The 27,130-nt window shown below is 41.9% G+C and overlaps 2 protein-coding genes across 3 annotated transcripts in view; one reads left to right on the top strand and one right to left on the bottom strand.

The window, feature by feature from the left end:
• The first annotated feature begins 3,617 nt into the window (after nt 1-3,617).
• LOC107319373 (3 beta-hydroxysteroid dehydrogenase/Delta 5-->4-isomerase) lies at nt 3,618-10,339 on the top strand. The gene is made up of 4 exons (XM_015874122.3): nt 3,618-3,729; nt 3,959-4,165; nt 7,974-8,138; nt 9,229-10,339. Exons 2-4 carry the CDS (start codon nt 4,012-4,014, stop codon nt 10,041-10,043), a joined length of 1,134 nt encoding a protein of 377 aa, XP_015729608.1. The 5' UTR covers nt 3,618-3,729; nt 3,959-4,011; the 3' UTR covers nt 10,044-10,339.
• A 2,423-nt stretch (nt 10,340-12,762) lies between these two features.
• Nucleotides 12,763-27,130, bottom strand: part of MAN1A2 (mannosidase alpha class 1A member 2) — a 107,292-nt gene continuing 92,924 nt past the window's right edge. The window contains exons 11-13 of one of the 2 annotated variants that reach the window (XM_015873576.2): nt 25,833-26,005; nt 18,900-19,015; nt 12,763-17,255 (exon numbers count right to left, since the gene is read on the bottom strand). In XM_015873576.2, the coding sequence (XP_015729062.2) occupies nt 17,123-17,255; nt 18,900-19,015; nt 25,833-26,005 (422 nt within the window). In that variant the 3' untranslated portion in view covers nt 12,763-17,122. The remainder of the gene's footprint in view (nt 17,256-18,899; nt 19,016-25,832; nt 26,006-27,130) is intronic. The other variant, XR_014945213.1, reaches the window with a different exon arrangement.

Here is a 27,130-nt window from a genome sequence, read left to right as displayed (position 1 = left end):
GGATGCCAAGACTCTAAGTACATACTCTGTTACATACACCTCCCATTTTTCCCATGCACACAAGGATCCATTTCTTGTACACCTGCAGCTATTTTCTTCTTTCTCCTCTCTGCTAATCCCCTGGTTTTGCAAGAATAGGAAGGACTGAGTCATGCCAAGAAGGACTCAGCTAATGTGAAGATAAATAAATCCAGAATTGCTGCCCAAGTCTCCACCACCCAGCTGGTGCCTCAACCTGCAAGACTCAAAAAAACCCACTAGTCAAGAACACCGAGTAATGATGGAATGCTGGACCCACATCATTTTTGTGCAGCTCTTTTTTAAGACACCAAGAAGACTTCAGGGCTGTATGTATCCTGTCCCCTGCCATCCCCTCCCCTCCACAGTCAAGGTGATTATGAGAACTGAGGAGTATCATCAACCAAAACTGTAACACCACTGCTACTTCTTTTATGTACAAATACAGGTTTAAGGAGGAGGGAAGATTTTCCTTGTCAAGCTTGTGCCAGTGTCACAAGACAGTGACTAGCAAAGGAAAAGGATCTGAGTGCTCCAACTGTACTCACCCATAGTGCCATGGGCACCAGTTTATTCTAGTGGAGTGCAGAGGAGTTGACAATCAGAGTTGGTCACGTACCTCCAGTTCACAGCATTGAGCTGTGCGGCTGGTAGCGGTCACATTGCCCTCTTCCCTTGGAGCCAAGACACCAAGAAGAGGCCTCCTGAGTACGCCCTACTTCAAAATGTGCTTACAAAGACAGAAAAGAGATGTTGATTCATACTGTTTAGGCTCCAATTTCTCACAGAGATAAATGTGGCTGCAGTAATTTTGCAGAGGCCTTCACATGGAGACCTTTCCCTCCATTCCAGAAATAACAAACCTTGTGGGCAGAATCACATGCAGGCAGATAAGACTCATGAATAATAACATCCCTTTGAAGGACTTCAAGGCTGTACAAGAAGAGACCACATGGACTGAGTTTATTAATCTTAGCTTTAGAAGGTCAAAGCTGATGGAGGGGATCTTTCTGTTGCCTTTTACTACACAAGTGTGGGGACACAGAATCTGCAGCCTCGTTTCTTGTGTGTGCACAGAAAAAGGGTGTAGCAGAAATGGGTAGTCACACCATTTACAAGAATGTTTATCTACAAATGGATTCAAATTGAACATTTTCCTCTGGCATATTGTTGTAAATTTCTGTGACCCTTATATATGTAATTCACCCATCAATTTTACTTGAAGAAACACACTTTTACCTAAAATTAAAGGGAAAATGAGACTAAATGTTAATTTCTAGTCAACTGCTCAACTCATTTGCTGCAACACATATGTACAAAGAATGCTAAAGTCTTTCTGATCCTGAAGATTAAGTAAGAAAAGTTGGTATTCACTTTCTTCCTTCTGCCAAAAGAGGCTGATACTACTGAGATAGGAGCTATTTTTTTTGGTCAGGCTTGAATGTGCAGAAACACAGAGGCCTCTTAAGGTGGTGATCATCAGACCTTGGCTGATGTGTCTTAACACTGTTCTCCACTAAGTGAAGTTGTGGTAACTCAGAATTTCATTCAACGTAGTTGTCCAAAAGTTAATTATTTAAGCCTTGTTGTCCCTTGTCAATTTGTAAGCTGAGAGAATGAAAAATGTTTCTAGGTAACACACCCCCCTGTCTGAAAGGGAAGAAGTGTAATTATTTTATGCCATCTAAAACTTCTGCGCTTTGCAGAGGTAATTGTGTTTATTTCTTCTGGTACTATGGTTTAGTTTGTTTTCATTGATTGCTGATGTGATCTTTTTCTTCATTTCTCCATCAGCCAGCTGTTTCCCCAGTGTATTTTTGTCACAGTAAGCAGTAAAAAAACTGGAGCACCAACACAGTTCCTGAGCCAGTATACTGGGATACATGGGTGCAATGGGACACAACAGGTTGCATTTATGCTAGATAACCTGCTTAGTCTATATGTGTGGCAATTCTTCCACAGGCTTCAAAATCTTCAAGCTCTAATTTTATGAAACATGACTCCTGGACATCTACTCTTAGAGCATGTACAGCAGGAAAATGTCAGATTGCAAAGGCCTTGTTTTGTAATAAAGCCAAGGAGGAAGAAGACAACATAGATAAAAAATGGCTATGCCTTGACAAAAATGCAGTGCTGGCAAACTTGGTACACACTGTTAAATTATGGTTCAGTTTACAGATCCCAAACCCATAGTATAGCCTTGAATTCTTTCAAGTTGTTCCTGGTGGTCAGGAGTCTGGTTTGCTCTGACCTCACAGCCCAGGGAAGCTGCTCCATAAGCTCTAGCTAAGCTTGAGCATACTGGTAGGTAAGCATAGTGTTGGAAAGTGTCTCATATCCTAAGAGGCTCCGTTGTGTTGAGCCCTTTTATAATACACCTTCAGGGCATTTTATTTCCTTTCTCAAGGTAAAAATGAAGCACTACTTCCCAGTCTTCACACAGTACATTTGCGCATGCTGCACAAAATTAATCTATGCCAGATTCTGATAAAAAGACACAAAATCAAGGTCCTGTCCAAGAGAAGCCAAGGAAAGAAACATGGATAACAATTTGTTTTCTTTTGGTGAAGCTTTACTGGGGTCAGGAATGGATTTCAAGGACTGTGTCATTGAAACAGTTGCCAGAGTTTTATCATCTGCAGCCAGAAGCTCTGTTCTCCTGGAGCAAAGATGGTTTTATTCTCCTGTAGTTATTTCGAGGCACAGTTTTTATTAATAATAATGATGATGATGATGATGATAACCAGCAATGAAGTCTCTATAGCTTTTCTTCAAAGATCTCTTTTGTGAGTGAACAAAAGTGTTTAGTTGCAAAAACACAACAAAGCATTTTTAAAGATCCACTCCAGCTTTCCAGCAATTTCAGCACAATTAGGTGTGTTGCTGGGCTTCTTTGTAATATCCATTTGCAGATTTTAAATGGCTTACTACTACTATGGCTTACAGTCTTACTATCCATGTTTGAGAGAAAGGAAAAGTTGGGGCATCCTGCTAAGATACAACAACCTGGAAAGGCAATGAGGACGGCATGCACTTCAAGCTGGCTCCTAAGCCCTACCCTGGTCCCACCCTTGGAAAGAATTTAGCTAAAACTGAGATGAAACCCTAGTGAGAAATTGCTGAACATTTTCCCCTTTTTCTAGTGACACAGAAAATAATGACACTGTTCACTATGAAGCCAGCCACACCCTTACTTTAATAGACATTTCACAGCAGACATTTCAGAGGTGAACCTTTCCAGAAGGTTTAATTTAACCACTCCGTACTTTAGAACATTTCATCCCTCCAAAATCCTCATATATTCCAAACAAATGCAAAATCTCCTGTTTTGCACAGAGTGAGAAATCCCTACTATAATGGGGGATATCAGCATCCAGAAAGAGTCCACAAACAGTGTGAACAGCTACTCCTATTTACATTTGATGTTCTCCCCCTTATTACTATTACAGAAGCAAACACAGCTAGAGAATGATCAGGACAAGGATTAGAACAGGTCTAATCGGGTGTTCAGACCCCATTGCATCAAGGACTTTCCACTCTGAAAGAGGAGGGATGGAAATACCACATTTGTTTGTAGCAAAGGAGATGTGTGGGAGGGAGGGGAATCAAAGTGGTGTGGTGCATAAATACAGGCAAATCTCCTCCACAGCCTCCTGAATGTTAGAGAGGAGGAACTGGAGTGGACATTGGTGGGATTTCTTTAGCACTGAGGTCGAGCACTTTCAGATATGTTAACATCCTCTATTTGTAACAATTTGTAAATAGTTTGCTTTAGCAAGGGAAAGCAGTGTAGGCTACTATTGGGTAGAAATAACTAGCAAAAGGGAGAAATGCTTTAGAAATTGTTGTTTAATGTGGGGGTCAGTTTGCTTTCCAGTAATCTCTCTTTCTGGTTTTTGATCCATCTCTGGAGATTGATGCCCCATGTTTGATTTCTCAGGCAAGAAGAGACCGAAGCACTACAGACAGACACAAAGAGGAGCAACCAGAGCAATGTCACTGGCAGGGGTAAGGTGCCTGGTGACCGGCGCGGGAGGGTTCCTTGGCCAGAGGATCGTTCGCTTACTACTGGAAGAAGATGAGGCGCTGGCTGAGATCCGACTGCTGGACAAAGCCTTCAGCAGAGAGGCACTCTGGAGCTTTGGCAGTGAGTAGCATCTTGTGAGCATGGTGAGCTGCAAGTATGCATGTATATTGCTCAGGTGAATGGTTAGAAGCCCTTACCTCCCGCTCAAACCCAGCTTTGTGGGCACAGGATTTCTTTCAAGGAAGTTTTGCTTTATTCCTCACTCTCTCCAGCATAGAAATCAGGCATAAGACTTGATAGCAAGAGTTTTCTTAGGCCCTGAGGATTTGCTAAGATCAGAAAACAGACCAATATACTGATAATGCAGCAATCAAACTGCCTTCAGCCTGGCTTCTATTGTATCCTGACTTTCCCTCTGCACTCTCAGCACCGGCTGAGGCTTCCGTGGATATAGCTTAAAATTTGATTATTATTGTTGCAGCTGCTTGGAGGGCAGAACATTTGTGATACGCACAGAAGAGACAGGACCCATTTCAAAGGGCAAGCCAAAACTTTGTTGCTTTGAGTGGGCTGGAAACAGCATAAAAGAGTCACATTCACAGTCAGAAATAGTCTGTGGTAGAGAAAAAAGCTCAGAAAACTATTTTGTACTTTTCTGTATCTTATTTCCTGGGATCCTGAGTACCTCTATAACAAGTCACATGGGTACCTTAATTCAATCATATTCTTTAATGCCTGACAGACATTTAATTGACATGCATTCCTCCATCACATTATACCCTCAGAGCTATTCTTCCCCCATGCTGGCATTATCTCTGTGCGAACCCTCATGAAATATCCCAATATAATTTGCTTAAGAGCCACAATATTTCTACGTAGTGCTTAAGTGCCACTGAAAAATAGTAACAGTGCACCATAAACCTGGTGCAAATTGTGCGAGCGGTTAGAATGGTTTTATACAAACTTTATGCAACTTTCTTCTCATTATATCTCAGTCAACATTCCTCTGGATTTGCTAGACGTCCTTGAGCCTTGCAGCAGCCCTTTCTGCTCTGATTTCCTTTGCAGTGACTAAGCCTGCAGCTGCGCCAGCTCCTGCAGCATCAGTACCGTGTGTGAGCACATTCCTGGCTGGGCTGCAAAAGAAGTTTTGCCGTTCCTTTTGTGTTCACAGTAAAGCTCCGTGCCCTCTCTTTTTCCTCCCCCTTCCCTCCTTGAACCCTGCTCAGACACTGCTTTCTTCTGCTCTTGTTACATTGCTGCTATCTGATCAGTTATCAGAGCCTTTTTTTCCTTCTCTTTCCTGCCCCATAAACAGGCAGTAGGGACAGCTGGCACGCAGTTCAGTTGTGTTTGAATTGCCATATACCCCTGCACTTTGAATATTGGTCCTTCTATTTCTATCAGCTTCTGTAGCTAAATGTCTTCAAGTGCCCGTGCTCAGGGCATCTGATGCAGCTTCCTGCTATTCCCTTTCAAGCCCTTCTCTAGCACAGGAATCATTACTCCAAACACAAAGCTTTTGCAGACATGGGGCTGAAGTCTTCTCACCTCCAATACTTTCACTGCAGTGACTTTTGCTTAATGGCACACTTCTGGATTTATTGAATAGCCAAAAGCAGAAATGAGTCTTTTTCTATGTGACTGAGCTCTCCAAGTACCTTGTATTTGCAACATTTTGCAGAGTCAGGGTCATAGTTAATAAGACACAGGAGCATGTGCAAGTTATTGCTCTTTGTGCCAGTTTCTGCTGGGGCACTCAAGGACACTCATCTTTTACTGAAACAAGTTTCCTGCTGAGACCTTTGCAGTAACTCTCAGTCCATACAGAACAGTGGCATTTGCTGCCTTCCACAACCACAGGGAGTCTGGGAGGGTCACCTCAATGCAACGTGCTGCGAGCTGGGGCCTGCCCAGTTGTTCTGTGTGGTTGAGAATTAATATGGTATGGAACACGGTAGTTGGTGCCACAGGTTTCCTACCGCTCTTTCCCATTACATCATTTCTCTGGTTTCAGTTATGCAGTTCTTTTTGTACTTAGAAATACACGTGCAGATCAGGTTTTTGCACTACTAACCCAAAGCTGCTCTGAAGTAGAGGGGAAGGAAAGGCAGAAGGGATGGCACTTTGTCGTTATTTGTTTTGTTGTTGTTTTGGTTTGGTTTAGTGTTGTTTTTTTTTCTTCTTCCCCCAGTACTTTTGCTGGGAGAAAGCTGGGAAGTCTCACTGCTTTTAGTTCAGTGTGGTAGATTTAACTTTTTCACTCTATTCAAATAGAAATGTAAAGTAGCTGTAAGAAGAACTCAGCAGCTGAAATGGGAACAGAATTGACATCTCAGCCTCCCTGGGCTAAAGAAACTAGTCTGCATTGCCCTTTATATATGTAAATACGATGCAGTTTTCAGTTTTACCCTATGAATGTAGATCACTTTAAAGAACCATCCATCTACCCAGGGAAGTGGAGAGATCTCTTGTGCAGGACATCATACAAAAAAAGAAAGAGAGTTTAGGGCAAATAATCTGACTGGATTTGGTGAGTCAGACACTGCCCACAACAGGGCATTATATTTTACTAAGCAAACATTACATTTCCAAACAAAAACTACCATCTAGCAAGCAAAGAGCATTGCTTACAACTCAGCTTCTTATAACCACAGCTTCAATTGCAAGCCCAAGCAAGGCACAGAGCAGCTGGACCACAGCTTTCCAATGACTGATACCTTCCATCTCTGTGATCAGGTTTATAAAAGGCAGTTCCTTTTATATTTTTTCCTGAAAGCTTTGATTTTCGTGTGTAAAACCCTCAATTTGCCTCGCTTGTGCCCAGCCACAGTAACCACTCTAAAGTATATGTATGTCAGAATTTACATTGTGAAAATCACATGGTTCAGTTCTTTGGATTACTGCATCCCCACAAAGTATTACTTGTGGAGGGCAACCCTCCATGGGCTGTACAAAGACCTAATGTTTGTATCAGATGCTTCACAACAAGCCTATCCCCATCCGTACAGGTAGAGGTCAGTGTAAACCACCTGAAAACAGAGCCCTGGGAAATAAGTGCACCCTGTAAAATAAAAGAGCATAGAACAGCACATGGCAGTGATCATGGTGGGAGAGCAACAGCTTTGGATTTACTGAGCTTTTGGAAACGTTGAGCAATTAGGCTCTTGTTCCGTATTTCAGATGAAGAGGTTGTAAAGAAAAAAATTAGGCCCTCAGACTTGTGTCAGAACAATTGTTAAACTAAGGCAGGATTAAATCCTGTCAGGTTACGAGATGAAGAGAGAAAACCACGGTAAATAGTATCTCACACTCAGTTTCATGACTTAGCAGCTGTGTCTGTCAGTGTTTCTCCATTAAAGATATGGGGTGAAATCCTGCCTGCTTGGGAATGACAAAACAGTAGCATATACACCATTTTAGTCATGGCTGAGGTTAAAAGCTGTGAAATTAATCAAGTCCTTGCCTTACTTATGTTCACTGAAGCTGGAAGAAGACAAAGCACCTGCTTGTGCCTGGGGAGCCCTCTAGTGCATGCACAGCAAGGAGAGGACTTCAATAAGATACTTCAATAAGAAGGCAGCCGCTAGAACATATATAGCTAGAACTCTTCCCCTTGTGAAATTTGAAATAGACCAGTCTCATACCTGAAGGTCCCTGATGGCAGTAGGAAGAATTTCTTGATGTTATTTCTCTATTTGTTTGTTTGTTTTTTAAAGAAGGAATTGCATTGAATATGGCTCTGAAAGTATGGTATGAGATGCAACATAGACCTTGTAGCTCTGCAGCTAGCACCTGACATTACAGCCATTGGAAAATGCCTTCTGTTTTTCCAGCTTCAGCAAGCACACAGCCCTCCATCATTTCTTCCAGCACCCATATTAGGATCCCTGGAAGGACTTTGCTTTGTTTTCTGTTCCCTCTGCAGAGTTCCAGGGCAAGACTGAGGTGAAGATCCTGGAAGGGGACATCCGAGATGTGGAGTTCCTGCACCGTGCCTGTCAGGGGGTCTCGCTCGTCATCCACACGGCATCCATCATCGACACACTGGGCCTTGTGGAGAAGCAGGTGCTTTGGGAAGTCAATGTGACAGGTGAGAGGGCAAAACACCTTTCTCAGGCCCCTATTTCACCCTCATCCGTTTGAGCTACAAACCTTCTGTGCTGTGTATGGGCACTGCCGGCCTTCTGTGCATACCGGTGCTTCAGCTCCTAGGTGAGGATACAGGGAAGGCGTCTCGTTACTGTAAGAACTTTCTCATTTTTTTACCATGCAACTTTTACTTTCAAATAAAGCACATTTTAGTTGGGTGAAATTGACCCCAAAAGGACAGCGACCGCCATGATAATGTGATGTTAGTTTTGTTAAACTTGCTCTCCATTTGGTTTTATCCAGCTCTTCACAGCTTTTCCCTTTTCACATTCCTGGCTGTGTAACTTTTCTTCCCTTGTACTGCTTTGGTTTTTCATACAGCCTTATCCAGATTCACACTGCATTTGTTTCAGCATCTCTTATTTTCTTGCTCAAGTTTGCAAAAAGGAATTTTGTGCCCTAACAGTTTAAATTCAATAATTCTTCTCATCCCTTAATCATTAATGGGGCTGTATTTTGCTGCAAACATTTCTCACTTCTTTGAACCACTTCTATCGTTCTATTTTCCTTAGCAGTGCTTTGTGCTGCCTTTGGATGTTGTTCTGATAGACTAAGAAGGTTTGTTAATGTACTTATGTACCAAAACTGGATTTTGTCCTCCAGGTTTTTACCAATATCTTTCTGATTTTGATTTAATGTTTAATTTCCAAAGATCTTCAAATGCCTCTGAGCTGTATCTTCTCTTTCAAAGACACTTTCTCTTTCGTACATAATGTCCCTCATTACACCATGCACAACATATATGTGATTTCTGCCTCAAATCTCAGAAGAAAAAAAGAGTCAATTTGCAATTTAAGCAAATTACTAAAATGTTTATTTCTTACCACACTGAGTGGGGGTTTCCTATTTTAATCCTCCTATCTACTTGCAAGGCCTTGAACTGGCCAGCTTACTTCTCCTACCCTTGAGATAAGCATTGTGATAGGATATCATAAAAGACCCACCTTTCTTGACCTGGGAAGATCTAGGCTGGATCCTTTTTTAGTTAACTCAGCTACATGCCACCTAACTTGCACATTTCTCTTTTGAAGGTACTCAGATGCTGCTGGAGGCATGTGCTCGTTGTAACGTTCAGCACTTCATATACACCAGCACCATAGAGGTGGCGGGCCCAAACTGCAGGGGTGACCCAATTTTCAATGGCGATGAAGATACACCTTACGAGAGTACATCGAAATTTCCTTATGCTCTAAGCAAGAGGCTGGCAGAGGAATCTGTGCTGAAGGCAGATGGCCAGATGTTGAAGGATGGAGGCGCGCTTGTGACCTGTGCCCTGAGGTCCATGTACATTTTTGGAGAAGGATGCCGGTTTCTTCAAGGTCATTTGGATAAGTGCCTGCTGAATAAAAATGTCTACCTGCGCTTCTCCAGGAAGGAGGCTTTAGTAAACCCTGTGTACGTGGGGAACATTGCCTGGGCACATGTGCAGGTAGCCAAAGCTTTGCAGGTCCCACAGAAAGCCAGACATATCAGGGGCCAGTTCTACTACATCTCAGATGACACTCCTCACATGAGCTACGCAGATCTGAATTATGAGCTGACCAAGGAGCTGGGCTTTGGAATTGAGCCTTGGCTCCCCATGCCTCTGACAATGCTATATTACTTCTCAATGCTGCTGGAGATTGTGAGCTTCATGCTCAGGCCCTTTGTCAGGTACATCCCCTCAACCAACCGACACCTGGTCACTCTGCTGAACACCCCCTTCACTTTCTCCTACAGAAAGGCCCAAAAGGATTTTGGCTACGTGCCCCGTTACACGTGGGAAGAGGCAAAGAGATACACCAGCCAGTGGATTGCCTCCATAGTCCCACAGAGGAAGGAGTACTTAAAAAGCAAGAAAGCCTAAGTTCTAAGAAGAGCTGAGGCCTGCACTCACCGAGGGCCACAAGGCAGAGGGCAGCTGGGTAAACAACAACAGCAGATAACTACCCAGTGTAACCCTCAATCGTTCCCAGAACCAAAATAAATAAAGGTGAAATGTCCATTTGTTTGTCAAGAACAGTCTGATCAGGGTAATGTTATTGTATAGTCCTACACTTGGGCAGCATGAAGACGTTGAATAAGACTGCACTCAGCCCTTCTTTTGACTCCATACATTCTTTAAGGCTTTGTAAAGTAATAAAGGCACGACTTGCCCTAGAATGATGACTACAATTTGCAAGCATGTATTGTTAAGCTATACCCATCTCAGTCAGCATTACACAGCAGGCAGAAGCCACTTGATAGCAAAAGCAGTTACAAATCTTGCCTGCTTTTTCAAAAGCATCATCCAGCTTTCTGTAGTACTGACAGTACAACCTGGGAGGAAACATGGGCAGGGTACAGGGTAAGCCAACATCACAGTTGTTCAGTGCAACATTATCTTTAATTAGAGCAGTTGTGTAGAGGGAAAGGAATCAAATTATGTCTGTTCTTCATCCCTTCTCATTTTCCTAGTTAAGATTTATCAAACTTGATAGCAGCCTGGGAGAACTATAGCTGCAATATGATGGGAAGGAGAAAAATATTGCAGGGCAGCCTTGGTCACTGGCAATACCCCTCTTATGGAACTTTGGAGCAACATGCAGCGTTGCGGTGTGGTGTAGTAATACCTTCCCTCTGCCCAAATAGAGTGTAATCAAGACCACAAAATCTTCTGTAGACATTGTGTAACCTTTAACCCTCTACACGGTCTTCCAGCCACTGCCCCAGGCCTGTAGCTTGCCTGGCATTGTTATGGTCAAAGTGCAGGACCGAGGATTTCCTTCGTGTGGCCTCACCCTGGATGAGATCCGATCCCAGTCCTACTCACTGACAGCATCTGTTTGAAAAGAAAGGAGTTTAAGAGCAGCTTCTGGATGGGATCGACATCTGCTGGCTCTGTCTCTGTAAGTCTTTGCCTCTCACTACCACTAGATGGTACCCTTAGCGAGCGTTTCCCCTCATTGCACAGTCAGTGAGATTCAATGTTCTGACTGCAAGGTTTCTGACTCGAGAACACCTGCACCTTTCTCACAGACAGGACAGGGCCAGGTTGCTGGTGCTGGCTGCTGGCTGCGAGTGGTGTAAGAGATGGAGAGGATGGAGTGCACTGGGATTAGCTGGGAGGGAGTTCATTGTCTTCATAGCAGCTCATGTGATGTGTTGCAGCGCTTTAGATCTGTGGCCAGGCCAACGCTGATAACAAAGCAGTATTTCAGTCGAGGCTGAGCAGTGTTTGCATGGCATCAAGTCCTTCAGTGTTTCTCACTGCACCTCTCCAGTGAACAGACTGAGGAGTGCAAGAAGTGGGAAGAGAACATGAATAGGTCGATGGCTCCCACTGTCCACGGGGATAAACGCAGCATCCTTCTGGTACTGTTAACAAGCATCTTGCTCTGCGTATAATCAGTCCAGAGGGAACGTTTGCAGGGCTATGCAGCACGGTCAGCAAAGAGGCTGACTTTTTCCACACAGACCTTTGCTCTATTAAGACATAAGATGAGCAGGAACTGCAAGGAGACTCTGTTATGCATAACTATGTGCAGGTCTAAGAGTTTGCTCGCAAAGATGTCAGAGAAATGTCAGGGTAACCCCTTGATGTAAAAGGTAATTAGTATAGAAATAATCCATAGACATGAAGCGCCTTAAGTGATAACGATATGCCACCAAATAAAGGACAGAATGAGCTTGTAACAGAAATCCAGATGTACAAATAAGGGCAAAAAAAAGAACATAAACGTAAGCAAACAGACATTACTTTGGAGAGCATTTGGATCCAGATGATCTTAACCTGCTTTGCTGTGCAACAATTACTGCCCAAAGGACTCTGCTGCGGAAAAGCATATCAGTATCTCTTGATGCAAACTCCTAAATACTCCTACCTTGTCCCTGTTCCACAGAGACAGTCAAACAATACACTGTACCTCAGGTGTCCATCAGGTTTTGTACACTGGTGATACTTTATAGATTTCATTAGAAACACTCCTTTGATGTATGCCAGCTTTACATAGGTGAGGCTTTTCAGCAGAGCTTGCTCTGCACTCTCATTGCCATGAATTCAGTAAGGGACTGGGTTAACTCCTATGAATAACCTATGAATAATCCTATGAATTGCTCTTCTATTTAAAACAGCAAAAGCAATGCACACCACTGCCAACCTACAAACCCACACATGCACGTGTGAACAGGCCCAAGTGAGAGTACCTTTCTTTTCCAGGGCACACAGCACGCGCTTGGCTTTGAGCTGAGAGAACTGAACTCCCAGAGCTCCGAGATGAAGGCTAAAAATAAGCCATGATGTATTAATTTCAGCATTTTAAAATACAGCTAATTAATACGCACAGGAAAGGCAAGGCACGTGGTCTCCAGTAAGGAGCACATACAGTCAGACTGCAAAGAAGAGGGTATGGTGATATTCTGGCAGAGAGAAAAAAGGAGAAATGAAAAGAAAGAAGTTTGCTTTGAGGATAAAGGAAGTGCAAAAACAAGTGTTTCAGAGGAGGTTGAAGCAAAGGGATGAAGCACCTTTGCTACTGAAGCGGCAGAGGCAACGCAATGCAACTGTGAAGGACGGGATCCTGTTAGAAAAGCCACAAGAGCACCAGTTTCACTTAAAGACATTCTTTATTCAATCTTTTTTTCTTTTTTTCTTTTTTTTATATACAATATTATTTTTAATCTGTAAAAAGTACATATGCAGGATTCCAGGTCAGAGGCAGCCAGAAGGTTTCCACATCAGAAGAAAAGACTCTTGCCCTTTTATTATTTTTGGAGGAAAAATAATCTGTCAAACAAAGCAAGAATAAAGGCAGAATGCAAAACCAACTTCCACCAAGCAATTAGGATTAAAGGCAACAATTCACCGTAATGAGCCAGGCTGTCTCTTTTGATTTCGGCGATTCTCAGACTTCCCAGGCAATTACAGAGCAGTTTGTTAGAATGGGCTGACAGCCGAAGCAGCCAGTGTTCATCATCTCTGCTACAGCTGTACGCAATGAACTTGCAACAGAGCTTTGGCTTCCTCTTAGTATGGCAACCCAAGCCCTTGAGTCAGAAGACTGTTTCCCAGAGTTCTAGGAGCAAAAGAGGGAAGGCTTAGGCTAAATAGATCTCTGAACTACAATGTGGATCAAGAGCTTGCTTGCATTTTTCTCTGGTAACAAGAATCCTCTTTTGTAATTTGTCCCCTTAAAAACATGGACTACTTGTTATGTGTGTAACAGGCACCGTTTGCCAAAAGCCTGTTATTACAGCCCTGAGATGCAAGCTGCCTCGTTGTTTTCTGTGGGTGCTAGATTACACTGTTGATCCTTTCAACGTTAATGCCATTATCCACTTCTCCATTCAAATTAGGAAGAGTCTCATTATGAAGGTTTGTAATACCATACATTTCCTCAGGGACAGAAGAGAGTACCATTGAGGACAGCCCGATACCGCTTAGTTAAAAATCAATGAAATATATACTTCTAATCTTACAGGATGGTATTACGGGAGCGTGTAATTGCTTCCATTTTTCAAAATCCCAGATAATGGACATTCAAATCTCATAGAGCTCCAGGTGAGAATATCTCAGTGACCGAAAGGTACAAGATGGTCATTTGCAAGTATGGAGTAGGGAGCAAAAGAACCTTCAAAGGTGTGATTGCCACAGGGAACTACACTGTCTGCTTTTCTCCTTATCTCAGGGTACTCAGCATCTTGCACATTCTTTCTAAGCATTCAGTTTTAAGGACCACATTGTGCAGCAAAATGAACACACGGTATATCACTCAAAGGTCTTGGTTTTAGTTAGAGGACAGGGCTAAGACATTGACTTCTGGACTGCAGGGCACACACAGCTCCAAGGTGGCCAGTGCATAAATTTGGCTTCTGTCAGGCTGTAAAGTGTTAGAAAAAAAAAGTACTGCTACCAGATCCCGACTAATAGGCAAGTTCGTGCCCTGGATTCGGAAAAGAACTCAGCATCCTTGTTTTGACTGCATGCAAACAGGATATAGACAGTTCTGGGATTTCCAGGCTCTTGCCCAAATCCAGTGTGCCAAAATGTATATGATTTTTTGTCCTTTATCCTGTAAGAGGAGAAGGCATTGCAGAAATTGCTACAATGGGACAGCTACCTCAAGAAAACCAGGATTGTTTTGTTAGAGAATACAGTGCAAGACTCAGAAACAACTAGGACTATAAATCATTTTGTGCTTAAATTTACACCCTACCTTCATGAAAGTATGTGAGACAGCAGCGACAAAATGAAAGTGGTAATACTCTACCTATACCTTATACACCCAGAGGGAAAACAGTCTGAACTGTGGGCCGCACGTACCTCCATTATACAGATCAAAACCTACTTCTTTGTGAAGGACTCTGACTAAGGGCATGTCACTTCAGACAGAAGTTTCCATATCCGTGCTTGGTGACTACAGACACCTCACTGAAAACCCATTGCCTCCAAACTTTCAGTTTGCTCTTGGTAATCTCAAGAAGGAGAGATTCATGAATGATGCAGCAGTAAGTCCATAAAACACACTGTTTTGAATAGACTATGGAGATCTGTAGTTTCTGTAGGAAAAGGAAAGGTTGCCTTTTCAAGAGAGCTGGAGTAGAAACTGACAGACTCTGGGCTAACTGGAAAACAAGAAACAAATGTCCTTTATTTGGTACCTGCTGCTTGTCTACACAAAGAAGAAATAGCAGTACTGTACATTTGCTTTGAGAAAAATACCATCCCATAACATGAAATGGCTTAGGTCCTCAATTCAAGCATTCTTGTGGCAGTGAATTAACACACTGGGATTCATGGAAGAATTAATTTGAATAGTAACGCTTTACTTCACGTGAGGGGTATGGCAGAGCATCCAATAATGGTAAGAAATTTGCTGTTTCTGGGACTCTGACAGAATGCTGTCTCTGAACAGACTGGCAGCCATTCTACATCTGCATTTATCAGGAGGTGTATGACAACAGCCTACAATGGAAAGTGCCCTTTCTCTCTTTTTTGTAAGAAAAACCCCAAAACCCAAGGAATCTATCTTTCCTATTTCTCCTTGGTACCTGGAGAGATATAGGAGAGATTAATTAATGTGCGACCAGTAAGAAGAAACCACTTACTAAGCAACCTCTCACTTTAAATAAGCAATTGCTTGAATCAGTATTATTTACTACATCAGTTGCTTCATCAGCTCTTAAATTAGTTTTAAGATACTGCTGTGAATTACAGTAACTAAGTAATTGCTATTAAGGCAAAAATGTTGAGATCAGATTGTTTTCCGAGGTCTATATCTTCCTCCTCTAAAACTAAAGTGACAGTCTGGAGGATGTAGTCTGATGGAAATAATCACATGACCTAGGAAAAAATGCTATGTGTAAATTGCTGTCAAGGAGGAGTAAGAGAAAATACTGTAGGAAATCCTATTTCATTGTATAGTCAGAAAAATTATAATGTGATATTGGGAAAAGGTTTTTACATATGAAATTTCATATATAAATATTCATGAGGAGGAGAGGGCACTCAGTCCCTTTAGACATGGTGCTGCACCGCTGTAGTTCACTAAAGGCAATTCTTCCACCCCCTTGAGTTTGGCTCTATTTCTTTCATCAAAAATGGTGAAGACTGAGGCACTCAACTGATACTGCCCAGCCCAATTTCAAAGTATCTGAACTACTCCAGCCTTTGAGTACTCAAGGAACAACAACAACAAAAAAGGAAACAGCACCTCATTTCTTATCAACTAATTGAAGAGAATCCGTAGTTTCTTTTTCCACTCATGTCTAAGAGATGTGATATTGTTTCCAAAGACGATCATTTTGGCTTTGCATTATTGCAGGCCACGCAAATGAAAAGGAGTTTTCTAGACTAAATCAAAGGCAGTTTTTGGCTTCTGTCATACACAGAAATATGATAAGACAGGATTTCAAGCCTGCAAGTAAGAGTCTGCGAATATTATCCAAACAGTGAAATTATTTTTTAGGAAAAATCCAGATTGTGTGGAAAAACATAAAACAAGAAGCTCCTGCTGCTTAGCTGAAGGGGAGCATTTTAAAATGCCATATTCTATTCCCTGCTATATAAATTATGAGACTGCTTTTCTCAAGTTTTATCTCTGTAAATTTGACTAGAAGAAAAAAGAAAAACAAGAGAATGGGGACTTTCCACGTGATGGGATTTATGAAGAAGGAAAGCTTAGGCTCTTATCCCACCTCAGTGTTATGCTCCACACTCAAACCACAACCTGCGAAATGAGCTAAGCCTTTGCTGTTGACAGTGAATTACAAACCAAATGCTAATTCACTGCTTTTTTGAGTGTGAGCACGCAACACAGAACTTTCAACACTGCCCTGAAAAGGGAAAATGAGCAAGTAATAGCTTTTATAGTTTAGTTTTAATACTTTGAAGGCCCCAAGAATGGCTGCCAGTCTGGGCAAACTGATGCTCCTTAGAAAATTCAGACAGGTACAGAAAACAATTCCAAATCCTGACGCTGCTGGTGCAGTGATGTTGCTTTTTGTTGTTTCTTTGATCATGCCATCATCAAACAAAAAGAAAAAGAAGAAAAAAAAATAAAAATCAAAGTATTTAGAACCCACCCGGTCTGAAGAGATGACTGGTGCGCTGTGCCTTGCAACAGCCTACAGCAGCAGCTGCAAGTCCCTGTTCCTAAACAGGAAAGCCTCTTCTTCCTCACAATGTTGCGTTTATTTCAGACAGCAGATTCCATTTCTTGCTTGGGTTCAAAGCACTTGAAGTCTCTGTCCTGCAAATACCACACTCGTGTTTTGGTCATATATAAAACAGAACTTTGTTTCAGTTTTATTTATCTATATGTTGAAGAGCTTTGCTTCTCACGCCCGTACTTGACTCAGATGTCAAGATTTATCAAGTGTCCGTCTCCACTCCTGCTTAAAGTCTCAAGTGATCCATGTAAACAAAACAGAGCTGAAAAGTCTCTCTTCCTCTTCTTAGAGCTGATTTTATCGATAAGCAGGATTTCCTGAAAGTGTGGTGTTTGCTAAATGTAAAACAGGCAGGGGATGCGCTTCTGTGTTAAAAACCCAGTTGTCTAATGGGAGAAGGTCATCATTGGAGAAAAGCAGATACAAATACCTAGACATCAATACAAAGAAGAAAAATGGTGGTTATTAAAGTTGGGCAACAGACACTGGGGCACCATAGCAGCTGCATGCCCCACCAGTCAGCAGCTAAAGCCATAAACAAGTTATTCACTTTCAATCTTTTTATAGCACTCATACAACTTTCCCCATCATAATGATCTGAAGAACCATTTTCATCACACTCAAGCCCTGCAATGAAAAACTTGTAACAAAAACAGCATTTTAATTTTTCCAAGTAACTTCTGTTTTTCAAGACTCCTTTCCAAGGCTTACAATATAATACAAACATCAAGCACAAGCATTTTGGAGGCAGGGGAGCAGAGCAGAAGTAGGCAAAAAATTGGTTCCAATGGAGCAAACCCACTTGGAAATGACTATTCCATTCAAATCAAAACAAATATTTAGAGGAAGCAAAAAAGAAGTTACTAAGCCATGCCAGATATTTGATTTGTCATCACCATGCTGGGCATGGTGATCAGCTTCTGTGCCAATATGCTTGCAGAGAAGATTCATAAATATTGTATAATAAAAGGAACATGGGGCAAATAAAGCAAGTAATGATGTTACATTTCTGGACATATGTATAAAGATTATTTCTTGTTTCCTTTTCTCTTAATACACAGTTTTGAGTGTGGTTACTCTATCCTTTGTAAGAGGCAACGGCAGCAGAGGTCTTTGTAAAGTCTTCCAAACTCAACTGATGTAATTCCAAAGGGAGTCTGTTTCTTCCAGAAAACCTGATTGTGTACGTGCAAGCTAAGCTTAACATCACTGGGATACAGGATCTCTCAGCTTCTGCTTCAGCCTGTTTTCCTGCTATTCAGCCAATGTCAGGTCTTGCAGCACGGCACAAGGAAGAGCTGTCACTTTCATCAGTGGGCTCTGTCACACCCAGAATGTGGGCACGCACTGTTCTGTATTCACTATAAATCAGATGCAAATATTCCCACTGTCTACAGTCAAGTGTCACTGCTTGTCCTTCAGTACATCCAGTTACTGAGTGACACATCAGTGAACTTTCAGATCTCCTTGTGATGAGAGACCTGGACAGGATTCTGACAATATTTCAAAGGTCAGTCCTGTCACCACAGAAGTGCGATAGGAGTAGACTTCATTCTCTCTCTGATTTATCTTTTACAGGTAGATGGATGACACAGAATCAGCTCCTCGAGAAGCACTGTGTATCTGGCAGGACCTGTTGGAAATGTTGCCTCTCTCTTTGGGAGTACAGCTTTTAGGCTGCAGAAAATTAACTCAAAGAAGTAAATGAAATAGAACTAACAAAGATGACAGAAGAGGCAACAGTGTCTCACTTTCTTTTTGTAATGATAATAAAGAGAAACAAAGTATCATGGCCACTGAGAGGAGTCTATTAGGGATTGCTCAGCTGCAGGACACTTTAGCCATATCTGTCTCTCGGATGTGATGAACTTGAAGCCCTTTCACACCAGTAAAACACATCCTGGTGCCTGAAGTAGGCATCAGCTCTGCCACTGCCAGGATCTATTTTTTCCTGAGAAAAAAAGAAAGTCCAAACTACCCTGAAAATGATACCAGATTGTTTGTATAGTCAACATGTTCTTGTAGAACCGCACACCAGCTTTTACAGGAATATGCAAGAGCGAAAACAGCTTACTTCAATGTTTCAGCAAGGAAAAAGCTCTGCTGTACGTCGTCATATGTAGGAGATGAGGAATAGACATCCTTGACACCAGAGAAGCCACCACTAACTCGGCAATATTTGTCGATCGCCTGCAAAAGGGGAGGTAAAAAGAAAAAAATGAAAAAAAAAAAAAAAAAAAAAAAAGGCAATACATTTGTAAATTAAAATTTGAAAGAACTGAAATAACAGAATTGATCAACAAAGGAGGAAATTCTTTTCCATTCTGCATAATTTAGTCATGTCAGATGATGTTGTGGATTGGGAAAATAAGTAAATAAATGAGGACTGTACACGTGCCAACGTAAAATCCTTCCAAGGCTACTAAAGACATTTGGCAAACCACTAGAAGCTTGAAAAAGGTATTCTGGGAAAGAATACTTTCTTTCCTAGGTACTCACTGTTCACTGATATTGATGGGAGAACATGGCCTCAGCAGACTAGCTTTGAGCTGGCATAGCTGCTCATAAGTAACACTGTGTAGAACGTTAATTGCTCAATTAATGTAACATGGGCTATGGGGAGTGCAGGAAGATGACAAACGCTCCTGGATTTTGCAGCTGGAAGAGTTTGAAGAGTTACAGGACTGTGACTTGTAATTTGTCACAGAGACTTTCTGAAGGTAGGGATTAGATACAGTACTCATATTCAGGAAGCACTGATTTCATCCTATAAGACTCTTCCAGCTACTGCTTTCTCCATGCAGTTCCATCTCCTATAAATGCTTCTCTCTTTCCCCCTTATACAGTTGAAACTCAAGTCAGCTGTGTGCCAGACTTCAAAGGAGTTCTTTATGTTTAAAGCATCAACTTAAAACCAATCAGCATTCCATGCACAGAGAGGCCAACAGCTTTTGGATTCATAAACCACCTTGCTAATCAGCTCCAACACAGTACAGCAAAAATCACGCTGGAAGAGGAGGAGACTAGGAAGAATGCATCAGTAGCACAGAGCACCTCCTTACACTCATCATTTGGCTCACACACAATCTTACAGCATGCCAGCCTCAAAGCTATGAGAATGAAATGATTCACAGATTACTTGTGCCTTCCCACTGTTTTGGTGGTATATCCTCAGCAGTTAGCTGCTCTTTTAACAGACTTGTGTGGAGACAGAGAAGGCAGAGCGATCAAGGAAAATGCTTGGCTAAGGCGATCATTACCAACTACTGAACACAGCTACCTGTACTTCAGTAATCTATGGCTGACCCATTAGTTTGTTGGCCAATAATTGAGTGATCTGTTAGATTACGGGTTTGGAGGCCACCAAAGGATTTAAGATCACTATGAGTGTCCCATAGTGATGGGAAGGAGCTTGCTGTAGAATTAAGTCTCTCATCCCCACAGTGAATCTGACCAAGAAGGGACTTTCAAAAGTGCCCTCACAGATGACTTCCTTCATGCCTTGCTCCCAGATGTAATTCTGGAGTTCTTCCATAGAATTCCATAAACCACTATGGCTGGGTATATCTGGACACATTTGGCTCCTATATCCCATAGTCTCAACAACTAGGACATGATACTTTCCCTTGACCTTTGCTGGAATCCTGGAATCACTGGACTAAGTCCACCAATTCAGTGGCCATACATGAGCAGGTGGTAACATGCATCATAGTTTGGGGTGAAAGCCACTATTTGGGTGGTATCTCCTTAGGTCTTTCTTGGATTTTCATGTTGGTTTTTTGTTGTTGGTTTGTTTCTTTTTTAGTGACTACTGGCCAGATTTCTAGAGGGTCCAGTTCCAGCAGAGCCTCCAGTTCAGATTTTTTTTTAGAATTCTCATTTCCAATATTGCCAGGGCCATGGGAGTCTGACTGCTTGGGGTCCCCTTTGTTTGTGAGAAGCAAGGCCCTGATAAGGCCCAATCACTGATTCAGGTCAAGACCTATCAGTTCCCATACTCTTGACAAAACGATGCTTACTTATAATGCACCTTAGATCACATGGTAGTCCTAGAGGACTGGAAGAGAATCAAAGGAATGCTATTATTCAGAGGCACTGGCAGGCTGAGTGGATAAATACAGGATGGTAGAACTAAATTTCCAAACAATTATGGACACCAAGTAAAAACACATAAAAAAACAAGAGGACAACTGACACTGGTAAGTATAGCTTTACGGAAACCAGCATGCTCAGCAAACTTGTAGACTTCAAAGAATGAAATCAAAGTTGTAAAGTAGTAAAAAGTAGTAAAGGAAACTGCAAAGGTATAAGAAACAATTAAAGCAATTGACACAGTATGTAACAGTATATGCAGTATATGTAACGACAAGAAGAGAATAGCACTATACCTTACTAATATCATTATCTTAATTAAAAACAGACCAACAGTGATTTAACAGTGAACTGGAAATGTGAACCCACCACTGGATAGGGTTGCTTTTCACAGAGATTCGGCAAGGGGTTGCCTTAATTTTCACCAAATCGCTGCATAGCTTCTGCTGTCAAAAATGATGTACAGATGAATAGCAGCAGCCAGTATAATCTGGTGGAAACTGAAGCCCTAACAAAATGAGTTTTGTATGGCCAGATACAAAATCCTAGACCCAGAAATAAAGACTGCAAGTGCAGAACCAGATTAGTCTGGAAAGTAGACACTTAAAAGAACTCAGTGGCCACCAGAGACAAGTCAGTATGAGCTCCTTGTAGGATGACGAGGCAGGTACACACACAGGGGTAGCAAGCAGAAGCAGGCATGCCAATTTAATTTTGCATAGGGCTGTGGGTAAAGAGAAAAACTGGAATATACTGTTTCAGATTTCATTTTTAAAAAAGCAGGAGGAACATCTGAGGTGGGTGCAGACATTTGGAGAAAAGGCTTTACAGCAGGAGAAGGTACAATTTTTTAAGACAATCCAGTAGTAGAAAAAGAAACCATGGGCAATAGAACACATTTTAATATGGTACAGGGAGTCACAGGGAAGTTCAATGATTGACATCTAGAACTAGACAAATTCAAATGGGAAATAAAGCATATGTTTTTAACGGCATAAATAATAATGCAACAAACTACCAAAGGAATTAGATTTTCCACTTCTTCTTATTCAAATCAAGAGTAGAACAGAAAAACATACAATACAGTACTCATGCCAAATACATATCTCTGGGCTCAAAAATGATGCCGTGTGAAATTTCAGGGCCTTGTGACAAGAGTAGATCAAGGCTTCATTGGAACTAAAATTGTAGTTGCCTCTAGACTAGATCCCAGTTTCCTCGGATCTTCTGAGGACAGAGAATTCAATTCAATGAAGCAGGTAAAGGAGACCAGCAAGAACTCAGTCAACAAACATTAAGTTCAGTGGGGGGGGGGGGGGGGGGAGGGGGGGGACGGGAAATACAATTTCATATTCTGAAACAAAATTCATTTTGAGCTCTGCAGAGAAGGACCTGTGTGTCAAGGCCAATTTTGTCCCAGGGTCCATTACAAAGAGCATGGCCAGCAGGTTGGGGGGGGGGAGTCATTGTTTATCATTATAAACAATGATCTCATCGTTGTTTATAAATATCTAATGTGTGGGAATCAGGTGGATATGGCCAGGTTCATTTCAACAACAGCCAGCAACAGGAGAAGGGGCACCAATTGGCACACAGAAAGTTCCATCTGAATATGAGGAAAAACTTCTTTACTTTGAGGGTCACGGAGCACTGAAACAGGCTGTGCGGAGATGTAATGCAGTCTCCTTCTTTGGAGATATTCAAAACTTGTCTGGATGCTTTCCTGTGTTATCTACTCTAGGGAACCTGCTTTAGCAGGTAGGCTGGAAGAGAAGATGACCAGAGGTCCCTTCTGACCCCTACAACTCTGTTATTTTCCCCTGACGTGTAAAGCACCTGTTAGAATTCTCATGAGGGAAAACACGAACAAACACCATTTGCCGTAAGAACTATATAGTACAGATTTCAAAGTATGTTCAGTGGTCAAAAGGCAGCCGTTTCACTTCCAAGAAAAGCGAATAAAGGCTGTGTTAGACAAAAGCAGCAAACTAACCGTTCTGTGTATTATACCAGATTATTCTCTATTTACAAATGGAGGAACAGGCACAGCCAGAACTGTGTGTGGCATGGAAGCAGAGAAAGCAGTGAGTAGGTGTGAGGAGTAAACACAAGAACATATTATCTCTGTGCAGGGAACAGAAAGCCCTGGGGAGCAGAAAACTTCCCAGGCTCCTCCGTTGGTATGATGGTGAGGAAAAGAAAAAGTAATCGTGGGAGGGAGAGGTAGACAAAAACATTTATGAAGAGTTAACATTAACATTCTACAGTTATATCAAATAAAGAAAACACTGAGGAAGTAAGCAGAAAAAGGCACTCTATAAGGACAGAGGAAGATACACACGTGGGGTGCTTGATTTACACAACTTAAATTCAGATGCCTCAGGATAAAATAAAATCCTACCCTGCATATACAGAAATCTAGAGACGGGGGAAAAGGAAGGGTTTTGTTTGAAAGCATTAGTAGGAATGAAAACATGAAAGCAAGATGGAGAAAATGTAACAAAAGCTCTGCACTATACCATAAAGACTAATCCTATCTTGAAAAATTTTGTATTTGTATATTCTTTAACCTGCTATAAAGGCCCTAATCTCACCTTGGATCACAGAGCCAGAGCTTCTGACAGCAGCTGCTGTAAGATCAGCATGCATTTGTTGTATACACACTGGGAAGGGGTAGGTTACTAAATCCATTTCTTTGTCATATTAGAAACATTTACAGCTAAGGCCATAGGGAAGATATGACTTAATGTTGATGCTGATATGACTTCATGTTTTAGAGATAGTGGCAACGTATTCTAGAATAAAAATATGATGTACATGGGATGTCAGTGCAGAATAATGTGATGCTGATTATAAGCAAACAGTCTACAAGGTAAAACCTAACCAAGACTAAAGCATTACCTTAAAATACAGCGACTCTTCTACATGATTATAACTACACTGAGAAAAGCACTTGGATGAACCAAGCTAAATAACATGAACCTGCCTTTTCAACAGATCAGCACTAGCTCCGAGCACTTTTTTCTGGAACTCTTGCCTCTGGAGCTAAACTGGCTCTGACATGCAGATTCTGCAAGCTCTCAGATCCTCACTTCCCTGGCTTTTTCACACAATCACAGAATCATAGGGGTTAGAAGGGACCTCTGGAGACCATCAAGTCCAACCTCCCTGCCAAAGCAGGTTCCCTACACCAAGTCACACAGGTAGGCATCCAGGCAGGTCTTGAATATCTCCAGAGAAGGAGACTCTACCACCTCCCTGGGCAGCCTGTTCCAGTGCTCCGTCACCCTCACTGTAAAGAAGTTATTGTGCACACTCGCGCGGAACTTCCTATGCTCTGGTTTCTGGCTGTTTCCCTTGTCCTGTCTCCACACACTGCTGAAAAGAGTCTGGCCTCACCACTTTGCCCCTCACACATCAGATATTTATAGACCTGGATCAGGTCCCCTCTCAGTCTTTTCTCGCTGAATGGCAGCACAGCCTTCAGGCATACCAGCCTATCTCCCAACTTTGTATCATCAGCAAACTTGCTGAGGGTGGCCACTGAATGATGCTGAACAACACCAGACCCAGCACTGACCCCTGGGGAACACCACTAGTTACAGGTCTCCAACCAGACTCTGCACCGCCAATGATGACCCTGTGTGCTCTGCCAGTTAGCCAGTTGTCAACCCACCTCAATGTCCACTCATCTATCCCATACTTCCTCAGCTTTGTTATAAGGATGTCATGGGAGACAGTATCAAATGCCTCGCTGAAATCAAGGTAGACTACATCCACTGCTCTCCCCTCATCCACCCAGCCAGTGACAACATCATAGGAGGCTACTAAGTTGGTCATGCATGACCTCCCCCTGGTGAACCCATGCTGACTACTCCTGATAACTTCCTTTTCTTCCAAATGTCTGGATATGGCATCCAGCACAAGCTGTTCCATCACCTTTCTGGAGACAGAGGTGAGGGCTGACTGGCCTGGATCTTCCTTCTTGCCCTTTTGGAAGACCGGAGTGACACTGGCTACCCACCAATCTTCAGGCACCTCCCTCAGTCTGCAAGACCTCTCAAGATGATATACAGCAGTTCAGCAATCACTTCCGCCAGCTCCCTCAGCACCCCTGGATGCATCGGGTCCCATGGATTTATGAACATTGGTGTTGCCTAGGTGTTCAAGGACCACCTCTTCTCTGACTAAAGAAAAGTCTTCCATTCCCCAGATGCTCTCACTAACCTCCAGGGTCTGGGATTCCCGAGGGAGAGCTTTTCCACTGAAGACAGAAGCACAGAAGGCGTTCAGTATCTCCGCCTTCTCAGCATCCCCCATTACCAGAACAACCCCCTCATTCCTCATCTCATCTACCCAGCTACAGTAAATTAGCATCGTTACCTTCAATGTTTATTCTCTTGTTTGAAAATGGCTTTGAGGTATGTTTCCAAAGACTGCTGAAGCCATTAGCAACAAAGTGGAGAAGCTGTAGTAGCCCACTGGCTGATCAGATCTTGAAGACAACCAGAAAACTGCTTGGAAAGCAATGTAGTTTTGCATGACTCTGGGACAGACCAGCAGGTGGAAGCAGTGAGAAGAGATCAGAAAAGGCTCACTGTTTAGCTCTAGGAAGCATTCAAAATGAGAAACCTTTCCAAGATTACAAACAATTTATACAATTAGAATATTCTACTGTCATACGAAAATCATGTCTTGTTATTCTTGTGATCAGTGTATAGTCAATAACTATCAGACATCTATGTACGAGGGATGAATGAGAGACCACAAATATAGAGATTCAGATTTTCAGTATAAAGATTACATATGTATGCTATGTTACTGGAACTTGTGAAAATAAATTATCATTTGGAGTGTCTCAGCTACAAAAGAAAAATAAGTAGAATAAATTTACTAACAGATAATAAATAGTTACCTGTGTAGCCTCCCAGCCCCACTGCCTGTACTTGGGATCATGCGTGAATCTCCACATATACCAGTAGGTCTCAATCACCTCCGGTCTTAGGATATAATACTTCTCATTCTGACGCACTGCCACTGCCTCTACACCACCATCAAATTTGAATGCTTCTGGACCCAGTTTTAATGCTGTAGAGCAAAGAAAAAAAGAAACAAATGAACAAAAAAAAAAAAAAAAAAAAAAAAGGAACATTTTTACTCCTGACAAACCATAGGAGGAAGGGTGGATATGAGGCTGCTAAATCCCAAGCATGTGAGAAAAGCAGGAACTAGCTCATCTTCAAGCAGTCTCACAAATACTTCCTATTCCTAGGGACTTTTCTTATGAATTTCTCCAATTCCTGGGAGAAAACTACCTATATTCACACGTGTGTATTAATCCTCTTGAAAACTAATGAAACACAAAGGATACAAATGCATTAATATATTCAATTATGGGGTAAAATTAAAGTGACTGATATCAATTCTTTAACAGCAAAAGAAACCGAAAGGTCACCAGCTGTTTTACTGCCCCTTGATCCCACCCGGCACAGTTGGTGTTTCACAGTTGATCTTACAACAAAAACAGATATCACCACCCCAAATAAGCTCCATCTCATTCAAACTTTTCATTTAGGGTATTGTTATCAGGGCACCAAAGCTCATGTGGTTCCTAATGGGATCCTCTAGTAAAAGATTTACAACTAGTCAATGGAAACTTAGCCACATCTGAAAATAAATCTCTAAACTAAGAGATTTGCTGCTTCTGCCCTTAAAGGAAGATATAACAGCACAGTGCCAGCATCCACAGGACTATTTTCAGCCTGGTTGCTATTAGATCTATTCAATAGTCCCTAGTTCTCATGTTGGAGAAGAGAGTGAACAACTGATTCTCACTCAACCTTTTCAATCTTTTCAATCCCCTGGTGATTTTGCAAATCTGTCATTTCATACCTGTAACATTTCTTTTCCATATGAAAGACTCCTATCTGATTCAGTTGTTCCTTTAATGGAAATTGTTCTATACCTTTAGTTTTCCTCCCAGGACTGTCTCTGCAACTCTTCCAACCCAATTACAGAATCTTTGAACTGTGAGGACTAGTTTGAACACTGCACTAAATGTATGGGCAGGATTAATACAGCAACATAATTATGTTCTCTCTTTTGTTCCTTCTCAATTTGTTTTTGCTGATCGATACAGAATTGGTATTTTCATAACATTGTCAGTTAAGAACTCACCATCTTACGTGTGAGATCTGAACTTATTTTTTCATA

Source organism: Coturnix japonica, chromosome 1, assembly GCF_054131305.1.
Source record: "Coturnix japonica strain WE chromosome 1, WE-NBRP24, whole genome shotgun sequence".
In the NCBI taxonomy this organism is placed as follows: Eukaryota; Metazoa; Chordata; class Aves; order Galliformes; family Phasianidae; genus Coturnix; species Coturnix japonica.
Note: the sequence above shows the minus strand (reverse complement) of the source record. Positions and strands in the feature narration are given on the sequence as shown.

Excerpts from the sequence above, each read along its gene's own strand:
- LOC107319373 (XM_015874122.3), top strand. The coding sequence starts at position 4,012 with ATGTCACTGGCAGGGGTAAGGTGCCTGGTGACCGGCGCGGGAGGGTTC. Across the intron at positions 4,166-7,973 it reads GGCACTCTGGAGCTTTGGCA|AGTTCCAGGGCAAGACTGAG; the intron begins GTGAGTAGCATC and ends TTCCCTCTGCAG. Across the intron at positions 8,139-9,228 it reads TTGGGAAGTCAATGTGACAG|GTACTCAGATGCTGCTGGAG; the intron begins GTGAGAGGGCAA and ends TCTCTTTTGAAG.